General features: G+C 41.7%; 1 protein-coding gene across 22 annotated transcripts in view; it reads left to right on the top strand.

The window, feature by feature from the left end:
• The window catches only part of ZMYND11 (zinc finger MYND-type containing 11), a 121,976-nt gene that overhangs the window by 66,202 nt on the left and 38,920 nt on the right, over positions 1-16,854 (top strand). For 7 of the 22 annotated variants that reach the window (XM_044392049.3, XM_026478663.4, XM_026478665.4 and 4 more), the window contains exons 3-5: positions 6,035-6,194; positions 13,219-13,263; positions 15,834-15,995. In XM_044392049.3, the coding sequence (XP_044247984.2) occupies positions 6,035-6,194; positions 13,219-13,263; positions 15,834-15,995 (367 nt within the window). Of the gene's footprint in view, positions 1-6,034; positions 6,195-13,218; positions 13,264-15,277; positions 15,372-15,833; positions 15,996-16,854 lie in introns of those variants that run through there. The other 15 variants (XM_048219421.2, XM_048219419.2, XM_048219420.2 and 12 more) reach the window with 4 other exon arrangements.

Here is a 16,854-nt window from a genome sequence, read left to right as displayed (position 1 = left end):
ACATGCAGGATATGTGTTGACAGTTTATGTTATCGGTTAGGCTTCTGGCAAACAATGGGCTATTAGTAGTTAAATTTTGGGAAGTCGAAAGTTACATGTGGATTTTTGACTGTGCCAGGGGTCGGCGCCCTTAACCTCATGTTGTTCACCGTGATCACAATACATCTCGTTCATCTGGTACATTCATCACCTGACATAGTTAGAAAAACATTTTCTTGTGGTGAGGATTTGGCAACTTTTGAATATGCGGTACAGTAACTGTACCTTACATGACTGTAAGCACCATGCTGTGCGTTTTACCCTCACGACCTTTATTTTGTGGCTGAGAGTTGATACATTGACCCATTCCATCCTCCACCCCCACTTCCCACCTCTGACCACCACCAGTCTGTTCTCTGTGTCTGTGAGCATGGGTGTGTGTGTGTGTTTTCAGATTCCCATACCAGTGAGGTCATAGGTCAGACTGCTGCATGCAGCGCTGTGCCCTCGAGATTTATCCACGGTGTCACAAATGGCAAAACTTCATCCCTTTCTGTGGCTGAATAAGATTCCTGTGTGTGTGTGTGCGTGTGCACGTGTGTGCGTGCATGTGTGCTGGTGCGTGTGGGGGGGTGGTTTGGTTTTGAGTTGCATTACCCTGATGGTTAGCGGTGTTCAACATCTGTTTGCATACCTGCTGGCCATCTTTATGTCGTCTTTGCAAGTGTCGGTTCAGATGTTTTGCCATTTTTTAAAAAAAGATTTTATTTATTTATTTGAGAGAGAGAGAAAGGGAGAGATCACAGAGAGGAAAGGGAGAAGCAGGCTCCCCGCTGAGCAGGGAGCCCAATGCGGGACTCGATCCCAGGATCCCTGGAACTATGACCTGAGTTCAGCTGTTTCACCAACTGAGGCACCCAGGCGCCCTTTGCCACTTTTTAATTGAATTTTTCGTCTCTTTGTTATTGAGTTGTATTTCTCTATAGGTGCTGGGTGTTAACCCCTATCCCCTGATATCTTAAACGTGATGTCTCCTAGAGCTTACATTACCCTAACATCTATAACACTGCTTCGTTTTTTACTGATTATGTAATAGCTCTTTGTATGGCTTATTACAATTTAGCCAGTCCCCTAAGGTTTATGTTGAGATCCTTTCTAATCTTGTGGCCAACAATGCTGTCATGGATTTCCTGTCTTGTGTATATATTACTTCACACCTGCCTGTCTGTAGGATGAATTTCCAGACGTGGAACTGCTGGCTCCCAGGTGTTCCCGTTTCTGTGCTCGGTGGGTGTTTGCCCTGCGTGGTGGTGATCGTTCATCGTCCCCAGTGAGGCACTGCCCACCAAGCCTTGTCTGTCGGTGCAGCGTCTTCATGGACACGACAGATACACGATGTTCTCTTGTGGTTTTTCTTAGTACTTAGGATTTTCTTTTTTTTTAAAGATTTTATTTATTTATTTGACAGAGAGAGACAACGAGAAAGGGAACACAGCAGGGGGAGTGGGAGAGGGAGAAGCAGGCTTCCTGCTGAGCCGGGAGCCCGATGCGGGACTCGATCCCAGGACCCTGGGATCATGACCTGAGCCGAAGGCAGACGCTTAAAGGCTGAGCCACCCAGGCATCCCAGTACTTAGGATTTTTAAAAACATATTAGGAGTATGTATAACTTAGATCTTCTGGGTGTGTGTATTACAAATATATTTCCCAGGTTAGCATTTGTGATTTTAACTTTGGTTATCCTGGTTTTTTGCTATGTAGAAATTGCTGATTTTACGTATAATTTTCAGTCTTCCTAAATCACTCTGGCTTTTGTTTCATATTAGGAAGATTTTTCTTACACCATGATTGCTCTCCCATGTTCTTCTTCTAATGATTGTGTGGTTTTCTTTTTAATCTTTAAATCTGACCAATTCAGAATTTACTGATGGGCACAGACTAAGGTAGGGCTCCACGCTCCACATTTTTTCTTTTTTCAAGTCAGTGAGCCCTTGTCCTAATGTCATGTGTTGATTGATCGATCTTTCCCCCGCCTGTTTGACGTGACACTTTGATCATAATCAAACTGCGTGTTGGGGTCTCTTTCCGGACTTGGTGTTCGTTCTGTTGGCCTGCTGTTCCGCCCAGGTTCAATTACTTTGGCTCTATAATGTTTTAATATCTGATATTACCCTGAAAGAATTTTCTTGGGAAGTTCTTTTTTAATTCTCTATAGAACTTTAGAATTAACTTGCCCTCTTTGTGGTGGCACTTAATTAAATAATCTTAGGGGCAATTCGGATTTTGGGGTCTTCCATTCAAATAGCAGGCATGTCTTTCCATCTCTTCATCTTCTCCTGTATCTGTCACATTTCAGGATTTTTTTCATACAGATCTTGTCATTTATTCTATTTATCACTGTGTGTTACTGTCTTTCTTACTGCTGTTGTAAATAATTGGGGTCTTGTTTTAAATCTCCTGTGTTTTTGGTTTGTATATATGAATGCTATTAATTTTAGTATATTAGTTTGTATCCACACAAATAATTGATTATATTATTTGGTTATTTAAAATAGTATGTCAGCTGATTTTCTTGGGTTTTCTAAATATGTAATCTGCAAATAATGATCATTTTAAATCTTTACCAACTTTTACACCATTTCTTTATTCCAGCTGTGCTGCTGATTACCTTTGGCAGAGTGTTAAAGACATCTTTGACTATTCCCGATCAGGTTATGAAAGTATTTACTCCATTTTGTTAGGGGCAGGTTGTCGAATTTTACTTTTTAATACATATAGAAATCTTCATGATTTCTCAGTTTTGATCTATCAGTGGGATAAATCGTATTTCTTGATTTCTTAATATCTTTGGAGAAATCCTGGAATTAAACACTTGGTTAAGGTATTTTTTGGAGTGTATTAATATGTTAATATCTGTCTTATATTAACACTTAATATTATTTTGTCAGTTGAAATATTTAAGGTTTTTACAGTGTTGGCCTAGTTTTTCTGTGCTATTTTTGTAGGGGTTTGTTACCATTATCTTGCTAGATCCCTTGCTTCCCTTTATTACGCACCAGAGAAGTTTAAATCACATTGCAGTTATCTGGCCATTAAGATTTTGATAGAATTGCCTTGTGAATATGTCCCTTCCTGGTGTTTTTCTAAGAAATTTAGGCTCTTTGCCAACCTCCTCTGTTAAATTCTTTTGGAATTGTTCAAGTATTCTGGTTTTTTCTTGGTCAGGTTTTGGTCGTTTATATTTTCCTAGAAAATTATAGAGTTTATCTTCAATTTTTGCACAGGAATGAACAAAGTAGTTGCTTATAATTAATTTCTTTGTTATGTATGGCTGTGGCTCTGTAGACATTTCTTAGTTTCTTTGTTTTTGTGCTTTGTGTCTTGACTGTTGGCTCAATTAGTTAGTGATGTCTCTGTTTTTCCCTTAAGGGGCTCTTGGACTAATATTATTTTTAGGTTTTTATTTTTTAACTGGTTCTGCTTTAGCTTTCTAGGTACTGTGCTGGGATATTTTTGGGCAGCTTTTAGAGTCACTGGTTCATGGGAGTTTTCCAGTTGTCCTGGTTTGCTTTCACTGTAAGGACCAAGTTGTTCTGTGGGCACCTGGGCTCAGTCAGTTGAGCGTCGGACTCTTGGTTTCGGCTCAGGCATGATCTCCGGGTCCTGGGATCGAGCCCCGCATCGGGCTCTGCGCTCAGCACAGAGTCTGCCTGACGTTATTTCTCCTCCCTCTCTCTCTGCTCCTCCCCCTTCACACTCTCGCTCTCTCTCAAATAAATAAATGAATACGATCTTAAGGTTGTTTTTGTGTCCAGTTTTATGCTCAACTTTAATGAATTTTCCTTGGACCTGTTGAAGGTACGTTTTGGGTTTCAGAATAAATTTAACCAAACTAGATCTGCCTTGATAATTAGGTCTTCTGTATGAATACCTAGTTCTGTTTCCTGGATGTTTTTGTGGACGGAGAGAAGTGAAGTCTCGTAATTCTGTATTCCTGTCAGTATTTCCTTTATTTCTTACAGTCTTTGCTTTATAACAACCTATGCCCTGTTTGCCTTTTTTTAAAAAACAGTTCTTGTCCTGGATTGCCGATCTTGTTGGTTGCCGTGCTGGTCCCGGCTTCGTGCGGACTACATTTCTGTGATGTGCCTGTGCCCGTTCTTGCCTCGTTGTCCTGAGCCACTTTAGAAGTGTGTCCTGTAGACTGTGAGTTCGGTGTTGTGATGCAGGCTGTCTTTTTCGTACTGTGGAGTTTAGCCAGTGTGTATTTATTAAACAAAGTTGGTTTTGGTCCTGTCATCGAATGTAATACGCTTTCTGTTGTTTCTTTTGGTGTTTTTGTTTTGCCAATTAATGTGTTTTTTTATGAGTTCTTCAGATACTTTAGAACGTTTGTATTTTTGTTCTGAGGGTTACCTTTATAAATTTAGATGGACTACTTCATCCTTGAGGTCTTTTCTGTTGGTTCCCTCCCGTGAACAGTGAGGACGTTAGGACGTGTTCATTTTGGCCCATCTCCCTCCCCCCTGGCCCCCGCCCCCCGCTGGACTGGTGATTTCTGCTAGCCCTGACTTGATGCATCAGAGTCGAGCCCCACCAGCGACCCGCTTTCTCCCCTCGGGCAGTCCGTCAGCGTCCGGGTCTCTCCCGGGGCCCTGCTGGTTGTGCTTGCATGTCAGTTGGTCAGGGCCGGGGTATGCTCCCTGTCATCCCCTCCGCCCCTCCTGAGCCCTCCAGCTACCTGCATTGACAGACGGAGCACACCTTTGAAAAGTTCACGATCTTGTGAACAGAACAGGTGTCTGCTACACTCTGCAAGTTCATCAGTCCTCAGTTGGGGTTCACTACTTTTCTTTGTTGAAATGTGTTCTTTGAATTAGAAAGGTGGTTCCATGATGGGTACTTGGCATTTGTGGAATGATTTGTTGTGAAGGCTTTGGTATTGAAATGACAGATGAATCTTGTGGGCGTTGCCCCCGTGTCTTGTACGTGCAGCGCCTCTTTGGGGAGATGGCGGCCGGCCTGGTTTGCCTCGTCCTGTGTCTTGTGTCTGATGCCCAGGAGCCTCCTGGTAGAGGGTGTTGAGGTTTCAATGGAGGGAACGGGAAAATAGCACAAATTCAAACATATCTGTAACATTGTGCTTCCTTAAGAAACAAGCTATGAAGCAAATGTGCGCTCATGTTAGCATGAGTTCACAGAGCTGGCGAATACAAGGGAGCCTGCAGCGGTATTCTCTGTGGGCCAGAGTATGTTTGAAATGTTACATTTTTAAAAATTGAATAAAATGCTGCGACTGTAGGTCCGGGATTCTGTTTAGTGATCCAATCCAAAGTATATTTCATTGAAAATCATATTTTTGCCTAACTGATCCCAACATACTTTCTTGTTTCTTTATATGTCGGTACCAGTCATGTAATTCTTGTACGTTCGTTAGTGTCATTTCCTACGTTTTGAGTCCTAGTGTTTTCTATTCTGAAGTCTTATGTCTAGAGATGATAGACTTATGAATTTGAATTTGCAGAGTGAAAGTTAGTTGGGTTGCTGCAGAGGCCAGAACTACATGGGATGTTAGAGTAAAATCTGTTAAGTGATTTCTGTTTGCTAGTTAAGGACTATTTTGAACAAATACTCCTCTAAATATACAAATAGATTTAAGGTTTAAAATAGCGTGATAGGGGCACCTGGGTGGCACAGCGGTTAAGCGTCTGCCTTCGGCTCAGGGCATGATCCCGGCGTTATGGGATCGAGCCCCACATCAGGCTCCTCTGCTATGAGCCTGCTTCTTCCTCTCCCACTCCCCCTGCTTGTGTTCCCTCTCTCGCTGGCTGTCTCTATCCTGTTGAATAAATAAATAAAATCTTTAAAAAAAAATAAAAATAAAAAAATAAATAATAAAATAGCATGATAATTAAAAGACTTAAGTATCCAGGACCTTGTTTCTTTAGCAGGGCCCTCATAAGTACCAGTTGTAACAAAGGAGAAATAAATCACCTCTATTTATTTATTTTCAAGTCCTAAGGGATTTTTTAATTTGTTTTTCCTCTGTACTCAGGTATATGTCTCGAGTCCACGGTATGCATCCAAAAGAGACCACCCGTCAGCTGAGCCTGGCTGTGAAAGATGGTCTCATTGTCGAAACCTTAACAGTGGGTTGCAAAGGCTCAAAAGCTGGTATTGAGCAGGAAGGATACTGGTTGCCAGGAGATGAGATTGTAAGTATATTTTATTTGATAAATTTGGGGATGCTGACTTTAAGTCTTTGAACATTATTTAACTACAACCCATAGTAATTCATTTTTAGAAGTTTAGTAATATTTCACTTCAGTATTTCTTATTAACATGAAAGGCCTACGTCGGCAGGATGGATAATTTCCTCCCTCTTTAGGAGAAAACTCACTTCTACAAAGAGCTTCCTTTCTCTGTCTAGGTTACCTTGAATCTGAAAAATAAAACAAAGTCCCTTTTATTGTTCACGTAACTAATGGTCTCCCTGTTTTCTTCAGTAAATGTTAGTACAGACTGTTTCAATGCAGGATAATGTCGATGCCATCTAGACAGAGTGAGCAGGAGACTGTCTTCTCCGGGCTGATGTCGTCTGTGCCCGCAGCCACCTGTCCGTGGCTTCTGGGGAACTAGGTTCCTTGGATGGTGTCCTCACTGACTGTGACTGTAACCGGTTTGCTGGCGCTCCAGCAGAAATCAGGAAAGACAAAGCTAATTTTCTTTATATTTTGCCTAGTTCTTACTTTGACTCCTCTTCTAAGTAAGGACATTATAATCTTTTATTTGGAACCTCGGCACGTACAGAAGTGCATTTGTTTCTTATGTAACCTTTGGTTTCATGTGTAATGTTTTTGTATTCCTACCTTAATTTGCATTTGATGGTTAATACCTTGATTAGAAAAGTCTTAATTTTTGCTAAGGAACATCATTTAAGGATGATAGGTTTCAAATATAATAGATCCTTTTTTTGTTTGTTTGCTTCTAAAAGGAATTGACTTAGTAAGTAGGTGTTTTGAGAATGTTTATCATGAATTCTCCAACATCATAAAAATGACACAAAATCTTAAAATTGGTTCTTTGCGGGATCTTTCCCCAAGCATTGTGAATCGTATTTCCCTTTCTGGCTCCCGCTTGCTGTCCGGCCCTAGAGCAGCAAACCGACAGCACGTTTTCTGGGGCAGCTGGTCCCCAGGAGCAGCAGTGAGTCTAAATGTTAGAGCAGTTGTTCAGTTGTAATACTGTGTTTGTCAGTGTAATCTGTGCCTTCAGAGTTAAGGAAATTCACACTTCCCACAAATAGAAAACGTGGGAAAAAAATGTTTAATTTCACTGGTCTCATTTGATCTGTGCCCTTGAAGTGCTCTTGAAAACTGAAGTGAGAATGTGTCTATCATAATAACTGCTCTGTTCACTTCCTCCCAGAAAAGCAGAGCTTTGTTGCCAGCAAAACAACTTTGGGTGCCAAGTCCCAATAGTTACAGTGTGAGGTGAGCTAGACCTGTCTCCACCACACTTTGGCAGTTGATAGCTTATCATATACTGAGAATAATCCAGGTAGTAGAAAATGTCTAGTCCCAAACACTTGGACATTTGCAGACTTAGTGTGGACATTTCCGGGGTCTGCGTACAACCCGCCAGTAGTAAGTGCAGCTGAGTCCACGGGATCTTGGTTTGTCTACCACGTGTGCATCTTTGATGCAAGAGATTTTCCTTCCTTTTTAGGGTTGTGCCTCCGCGTGAGCTTTCTCCCTCTTCAGGTGGGACTTGTCTGTCGGCTCCCACGAGCAGCTGAAGAGCTGTCCCGTGTTCACCGCAACATGGACGCTGTGTTCGGTGCTGCACGTGGACGTGTCCTTCCCGCACATATTTGTAGCGCCAACCTTTTTTCTTTTTTCAAGGTGAAATTTTAGATGTTCAATCAAACAACCAGTGTACAGGTTCTGTAATTTCTTACTAACGTTTCTTATACTGAGTACGCATGTTGCAAGTGCAGCCGGGTGTGTGAAAATTGTGCCCAGTGTGTGAAATACGCAGCAGTGTAGTGTAGCGGAGAGGTCAGGTCTTACATGTTAACAGAGAGGGCTCCCATCCCACCTCATGCGTTTATTTAGTCGTGTGATCTTGAGGAAATTTCTTAACCGCTGATCCTCATTACTCACCTGTAATATGAGCATATTAATATGTATTTCACTTGATTGTTTTAAGGATTAAGTGAGATTATCTGTATAAAGCTTATAACCATGTGTTCAGAGCAAGTTTTGGCCAGCAAATAAATATGGTTAAGAAATGTCTGTATACAGTGTAGCAAAAACACATGCATTTCTTACAACCACACGAGCAGAAATTCTCATCAGGGTCTTTTTACTTTTATTTTTTTTTATTTTTTTTATTTTTTTAAGATTTTATTTATTTATTCGACAGAGAGAGAGACAGCCAGCGAGAGAGGGAACACAAGCAGGGGGAGTGGGAGAGGAAGAAGCAGGCTCCCAGCAGAGGAGCCTGATGTGGGGCTCGATCCCATAACGCCGGGATCACGCCCTGAGCCGAAGGCAGACGCCCAACCGCTGTGCCACCCAGGCGCCCCAGGGTCTTTTTACTTTTAAACCTGTATCTTCAAACACAAGGAGATGTGTAAAGAGGTTTCCCCGAGACACTGGGTTTAAGGTGCAAGTATGGAGTGATGAGGCTGTGTGTGTTTCTCAAACCCATGACTGGGTTAACCCCTGCTTCCAGTGCTGGCATGCTGTCGTGCTCATGCACTGAGTACCCTAGAAGGACACAGCTGAGGTGCGGCCGGGGCGTGCGGGCTGCTGTGTACGGGGCCCGTTCTGACCCGCACCGCTCAGAAAGTGCACTCAGCCCCTGCTGCCAGCCACCCCCACGTGTGTGGCAGCCATATGTCTCCCCGAGTGAAAACAGCGTTAGGGGAGGGCGCCCTGTTCTAACTCGCACAGAGGTGTTCTGTGGGCCAGCCCCGCGTGCTGGCATTTGAGTCTGGGGCCCTTCTTCATAGTTTCTCCACCTTGTACACACGATTCTCTGGACATCGAGTTCTTAAACTGGAAGATGCATGTCATTCATCTTGTTGACTGTTGACTTTATGACTCCCTGTCAAGAGAAGTCAAGCAGGTATATGCGGCCTTGGGAAGGAAAGACATAAGATTTTTTGCTTATTCCTTTTTAAACCTTTAATTGGAATTAAAATAGTCTCTCTTTTTTTAAAAAAAAAAAAAGTTTATTTATTTATTTGAGAGAGAGAGCACACGCAGGGGGAGAGGCAGAGGGAGGAGACTCCCCACTGAGCAGGGAGCCCGATGTGGGACTGGATCCCAGGACCCTGAGATCGTGACCTGAGCCGAAGGCAGACGCTTCACGGACTGAGCCACCCAGGCACCCTGAAGTTAAACTATTCTTTACTCAGGAAGTTCTGTCATTTGAAACATGGGTAGTAAAGCTCTTCTCAGTCTCTAAAAGTAGCAGCGGTAGCTCCGAGGCGGGGAGAAGCTGACTTCCCTTGGTAAGTCCCCACGGTGTATTCCTGAGATGCTCTGTGTTAGCATAGAGGATGGGCTCGTCTCTACTGCCGTTATGGCGGGAAGGAGAAGGTGGTCCTTATACCGCTCCACGGTAGCTGAGCGGAGAGCCCGTTGGGGTCACATTTGTATTCCACCTTGGCTGCCTTTTCTCCCGATGCTTATTTTTAAAAACTGATACAATTGAAAGATATGCATATCTTAAACATTATTTTTATTAAACCAGCAATCATGTGACAAATGCCTAACATAACAATATGTAGGATATAATTATATATAATCTGTTGAAGAGGAAGCCTGTATAAGCAAGGACTGGCCTCCATCATGCTGAGGCTCCTTCTGCCAGGCTGGAATGATTTCTGGACATCTGGGTTCTGATCCCAACCACCACTAGAGCCCTGTCCAAGTGGTGATTCACTGGGAGAAACTATGACAAAATTAGGCAGTAGATAACCATCTTCCTGGTGACATTTTAAGTATGTCCATTTGAGAAGGCAGAAGTAAATACGCAATTATTAAAAATGAGGCCGCTCTCAATTTTAAATGGTTTGCTTAAATATTAGTCAACAAAGCAGGAAAAGTATCTGCTCCAACCAATTTTAAAAAACGACCTTGCTGACCCTGGGGAACACTCTCGTAAATTTTTTAGTTTTCTTCCAGATTTGTATGTCATTAATAGTCACTGATAGGATCCAAGCAATTCTTCTAGAGGTGGTTCTCAGAGCTTTCAAAATTATTTGAGTCAAGGCCAAGAGACCCAGGGCACAGAGTGAAACCTTGTGTGTCGGACCATTCAGCATTTTGTTAGAGCAAAGCTTTTTTCGTTTGATTTTTAAAGCAATCCTGCATGTTCTCCCGAAGGCTTCATCATCTGCTTGTGCTGGAGAAAGATGCGTGGCGGGCTGCTTCAGTCCATGTGTGATTCTCACATCTTGAGAAACCTATTTCTTGGGCAGAATTTTACCGTTTGCTGGGCTGAATTTGGCATTTAGTAGCTCCCTTTGTAGTAAACACATTAATTTCTCATGGTTTAAACTTTTAACTCAGAAGGAGCTCGCTAGAGATTAGGAAGGTCTTATAAAAGAATTCAGTGCAGTCTAGTAGGGCAGGTAGCCTTGAGCTAGGGATCACGTGCAGATAAAACATCAAATATGTGTTTCGATACTGAGACAGCTGTAATACTATCTATTTTCATGACTTCCCGCTTTCTTCATGGTTCCTGGTGCAGAGCTGTGACTCGGCCCTACTGTTTGACAGATACGTTTGATCTGACACTAAGCGATTTGGTTACCAGTGTCGAGGTTGACTTAAAAGTGCACAACAGTGACACGCGCTATTACGCTTTCTGCTCGCCTCCCAGATGTGGACTTGGGTCTCGTCTCTTCTTTCCCAATCACTGCTATGTCAGAATCAGTGTTTGTAGAGTAGCCTCCCCAGGACCCCTTGCACTGTCACTTCGAGCCCTCTGCCAGCCTTCCTGCTGCTGACTGAGACGCACGTACACACAGGAGCTCAGGTCTTAGCTGCCGAGCCCTGCTTCCATCCATGGAATCCAGCTCGTCCTGCCAATAAGCAGGACCTCATGCTGCTTTTAAAGTAGGCCTAGGTGAAAATGTAGAATTCTTTATTTCTTGCTTTTTCTCATGTAATTAAGGTTTTAACACTTAAAGAAGCATAATTAATGAAAATACACATTTTATGGTTTCTTTGAAGGGATCCCATGTTCTCCTGGGGTTACGTGGATTTGGTCTTAATTTGCAGAGGGGCAAGATGGACACTTTCCTGTCATTCTGTTTCTCCACATTCAGAACGACCAGTCTAAGAGCAGCTGCAGTTTCCATACCCCTAGAAACTTGTTACGTTCACATCTTTTAGATAAGAGAGGATTGCATCTGTGTCTTTTCCTTCAGAAGTCACAGCATTATACAGCCATGGCAAGAAGTGTTCTCTTGATTTGCTCTTGAAAAAAGATGAAGAGAAGCCGCTGAATTCAAGCAGCTTGACCGCCTCAGCCCACTTCGTAAATCCAAGTACTGAACTGAGAAATGTTTAAATGTAGATCTTTGCATTTTTGTGGTTTAGTTGTCATAAATTAATCAGTCATACAGTTTAAGTACTTAAGTGCAAAACTTGAAGCTCTTTGGATGGCATTGATTTTTTTTAAGTGAAATATATCTTATTACGTTTATGCTAATCATGTGCAGAACTGCACGTTGCTTCCAGAGCTGTTACCTGTCTCGGATGCAAAGATGTGTAAAGTCACTTATTTACGAAGTGAAGTATTAAGTGTCTGTGATTATGAATTAACTAGAAACCAATTGTACTATGGTTCTATGTGTATTCAAACTGTAATGTACTTAGAAATTATTCTTTATTTGGTAAAGTATTTCCGTTCTTTTCAGTAGAGCATTTTGGGTCATGCTATCCTGTTACATTCCGTTCAGCTTTGATTGACTGGATTTGTGTGTGTGTGTGTGTGTGTGTGTGGTTCCTTTTCCCCCCTCCTTCTTTCTAAATTCTAGTTCACTAAGCAGTGTTATTGTAGTTTTATTTTTAAAAAATAATTTTTAAAATGACTGGAGATATTTAATCATCAAATTCTTAGCTCTCAATGATTAATTTTGCATTGTATCTATGTTAAATACCACATCAAACACATATTTGATAAAGTGAGATTTATCTGCTCATTGCATTAAGTAGGGAATGACCAGAAAGGTGAGAATCTCTTTCGAGTGTGGGGAGGGTGGATTACAGTTGGGAGGCCCAGTTACAGATGCAGCTCTCCCAGCGAGCCCTCGGTCAGCAGCGTGTCTTGCTGTCTCGTTACAGAAATGCTGCGTCAGCCGTCATCAGGAGTGTAGAGTCCTGAGACGGAAACTCGCACGGTAGTGTTACAAACGCCACGTCTTATGTGACCTGCCCTCAAGTCGTTTGTGCGCTCTAGCAGACCGTCTCAGTAGCCAGCCAGCACTCACTGAGCACAGTAACTCGTTTCATCCTTACAAAAACCCTGTAAACGAGGCACAGTTTAGTTCATTTGACAGATAGAAAATGATACACAGAGAAGCGAGGTGTGCTGCCCCAGATCACAGAGCCCACGGAGGCCAGAACCGGGACTTGAGCCAGTGTGGCTCCCGAGTTTTGAGCAAATGCTGGACGTGGTGACGGACATAGGTCAGCAGGCCGCTTGTAGATGGCGGGCTGTTTTCTCCTAGGCTCTGAAGACCGCCTGTGTGGACCTCACACCGTGGCCAAGTACCGAGTTTACCTTGTTCACGTTCCTCACTCCCAACTTAAAAAAATGCAGTCTTGAACCACTTTCTGATCAAAAGGACATTACATTCATGGTCTTGTGCAGATTTTAATGGCACCGAATTTGTCAGTCAGCTGTTTTGCTAACATCACTACAGGTTTTGTGGCACATGAATTCTCTTTGAATTTTCTCTTTGTCCATGTGTAGCTTCTGTGTTAGTGTCAGAGTTTCCTCGTAAACTAGTAATGACTCTTGAGTTTGCATGCTGCTGTTTTTCATTGATGATTAGCACATTCAGAGATTATCAGTTGATACCATCCACAAAATAACGTAAGTTGTATAGCAATTAATAGTTTGTGTACAAAATCCCTTTAGCTCTGTGTATTGCCTGATAATGAGCAAAGTTGTAGTAGAGAGACCAAGATTATTTTGTTTTTATTTTGAAAGGCCTACAGTATGCAGCCTTTCTCCAGGACAGCAGCCCCAAACAAGGTGAACTAATTTTGCACTATGTTATTTTACTTTTTAATTCTGCCCTTTTTTTGTATTACATTTCCATCTTTTTTTAGGCTATCTTAGTTTATTCTTGCTAGAATTACTCATTAAAATCAAACTGTCTGTACATTGCTTCTAGTCTTGGATTTTATGCTAGTAGGTTTGCATTTTTAAAACTTTCTTGAAGTACTGGAGTGTCATTTCACATAATATGCTGTCGATCAGGCTTTGTCTAGAGTGGTTGCTGACATCTGGTGAAATCCAGGGAAAATGCACGCTTAGCTTTTGGCACACATTGAGTGTTTCAGAAGTACTAAATCAGTGGATTGTGTTTACTAAAAGACAAACTGTAGGCAAATCTGCCTGTAACAAACATTCTTATATCATTTATAGCCCTAACAACGTTTCCTGGATTCAAAACCTAATAACTTTTGAACGTGACTTTTGCATGTTACGTATTCTGAGCAGCTACTGCGGCCCTTAAAAGAATGAACAGCACCTACATGCTGTTACATAAACAGGTGTCCACATGTTCCTCTACTTTAACTTGACTTGAGGTATACTTTCATTCCTACAATTTTTGTGAAAAACTAGGTCTAGGATTACACACACCGGTGAAGAGAGATCCACTTTCCTCTTTGTGTCATGGTGGGACGGGAAACGGGGGTAAGAAGAAGTCAGGAGACGCTAGGGGAACCTGAGCTGCGTGCCTCGTCTTGGTGAGCCGAGTTCCCATTTTGCGAAGAATTACAGGAAGATGAATTGATGTAAAAAAAATTCAAATGATGAAAGATGGCGGTTTCTTTTGTTCATAATGAATCAAATATAAGCCATCGAAATCCTTTAAGATGTTTCTGAACAGCTAGGAAGAAAATATTCTGCAAGACTTTGTTTCAAACTGGGAAGGAGTTGTGTTGATTAAAAATAGACCAAAGTATGTTATTCTTACTGAAACCTAATTTATCGACAAATTATGAGACAAAACTTGAAATAGCTGAAGTGCAGCTTCCCACCTAAGCCCTGTACGATGGGCGCCCCCAATGACCATTGTCACTGCCAGGCGCCCACACGCACGTGTTGTATCCAGCGTGGTGAGCTACGTTTCTTCTACCATGTGCAAATTAGGGTTTTATGTCAAATCAATATCTTACGATTTTTTTAAGTAGTCTGACTGAAATCCCTCCACCAAAGTAAGTTTGCAGCAAATCTGCAGCAAATAACCAGAAATGGTCATGCTTTTTTATTACTTTGGTTGATAAAGACCACTTTTTTAATAAAAAGCAAACCAAAAATTTACACTTTTGTAGAATTTGGTAAATGTACTCTAGCCACGACTCTGATTATGGGTAGGAAGACATGAACTTGGGAACGTTCTCTTTTGAAGGAGTGGGTGGTAAGCCCCTTGTGAGGTCAGGCAGTGATAATGTGGACCTTCGGTGCCAGAGGCTCCAGTGTTTTCTGGACAAGTCCACGAGGAAGCCTGTGTACCGGGGGGGAGGGGTTACTGACCTGAGAGAAAACAAGAGAGCCGCCCGGCCCCAGAAGCAGACTGTAGGCAGTGGTTTATGAAAAGAAAAATGATGGTGGAGCTTAGGCCTGGAATTTCAGGGTCCCCGTTGAAAGTGGCCTGGATTGCACTACGTGAGGGCTCGACCCTTGTTCGTTTATTAACTACATCAACAGAGGAAGGCTGAGAGTTAAGCCATCACTCTTAACACAGGGATTTTCGATAGAAGCTAAGAGTGACATTTATAAGGAATGTATTAATGAATTAGTGCTAAATTAAGACAACCAGTAACATCTTCCTGTTTCTAGTTAAATGGTGTTGGCTGTTCACACACAGAGTGTAACAGAAAATGTACAAGAGCACCCGTCCTTATTTCATTTCTGGGGAGAGTCCCAATAAGAAAAACGCCTGCTTCCTGTTTTGTTTCTTTATGGTAATGTCCTTTGGAGAACGTGATTAAACCTTTAGTTTCACATTTTCAATTTATTTTTCCAAATTCAACAGACCCTGAAAATTTGACAACTGTCAGAACATGGACATTCTGATTAATGTTATTTTCAATAAAGCATCCAATACCATGGATGAGAAGATAAGAATAGTGAGCATCATATTTACTACTATTCTCTCTGTTCCCACAGTGTGCTAAGTACTTACTGTATTTTGTTTAAAATGCAGAACAAAACAGGTTGGTTTATTTGAAATACTGAGCTGTAGATGCTGGTTTGGGGTATTCAGTTTACTGAAGAAATAATTCCATAGATTATATTAAAAAAATGAAAGATAATGTTAGAACTGGGATTGGCTCTGGACTTACTTCATTTGGGCTGGTTTTACTATCAGATCACCTTAAAATATTTTGAGTATTAATACTGTTCAGGAAAGAAATTCAAAATTTAAAGAAGCAAATTTCTAGGTATTTTTTCCCTCTTGTTTTAATACAGTAAAATGTCTAAAATTGTTTTTAATGCCTAACTTCTGATGGACTTTAGTTTCAATTTTGTTCTTAGTCATTGCAGATATTGACAAAATGTCATACGAAATTATTTTGTATTTTTTGTAGGACTGGGAAACAGAAAATCATGACTGGTATTGTTTTGAATGCCATTTGCCTGGAGAGGTGTTGATATGTGACCTGTGTTTTCGTGTGTATCATTCCAAGTGTTTGTCTGATGAGTACAGGCTTAGAGACAGCAGTAGTCACTGGCAGTGCCCAGTATGCAGGGTGAGTACCTATGAGCTTTCATGTGCTGGTCAGAGGGTTGGAATTCACTGATAATAGCTGTGCAAGATACCCCAGGTGGGCGTGCCAGGTGAATGGATGACAGACTGGAGGGTGGGGGTTATCAACTGAAATGATGGTGAATGAACACAGCACTGGTCAGTGCGTACCCCAGAACACCTGACATACTCAGGGTATGGACTGTAGAAAGTTCCAGTCACATAAAAATACACTTTCTTCCCTTACATTACACTTGCCTCTGGATTGTGTGACTCCTGTCATGGCTAGCCTTTGGAAATCAAGGAATAGTCTCCCACACTAGGTTTGGTTCAATCTATCCTCTCCATTCAGGAAACACAGCCAGCAAAAGGCACATTGTTGGAAACATTTTGTATCTAACTTCCCATTTTATATTCATGTAATGTCGCCTTTCTTTTTTGTCATATCATGGGTTAGTTTATTCCTTGCTTGTATTTTATTTGGAGGGTGGAGGGATGGGACAGTTGTATATAAAGCATTCTAATTACTTAAAGCAAAATGAAATAGTCTGGTAGGAAAAATAGGGACTTTCCACAATTATTTTCATTCCTGTTATTTCCCTAGTGAAAAGTACACCTGGCTGTGCTTGTTGGTTGTAGAACGTGGTGTGTGTGCGTACAAGTGATGTGTGAAGCCTGCATAGTACATCGCATATGGCATTGACGGTGATTAGGGGTTATATTATTGCAACCTCTACTGTTTTGTATTACTAATTGCTATGATCCGTATTGGGAACCATGCAAATTGCTCATATTACTCATGGGCTCAGTTTCTGAATATACTTTGTAATACTTGAGTTAAATATTCGTTTATAATGTAAAAA

Source organism: Ursus arctos, unplaced genomic scaffold, assembly GCF_023065955.2.
Source record: "Ursus arctos isolate Adak ecotype North America unplaced genomic scaffold, UrsArc2.0 scaffold_30, whole genome shotgun sequence".
Classification (NCBI taxonomy): Eukaryota; Metazoa; Chordata; class Mammalia; order Carnivora; family Ursidae; genus Ursus; species Ursus arctos.
The sequence above is the reverse complement of the archived record's forward strand: the minus strand, read 5'-3'. Positions and strand labels throughout refer to the sequence as shown.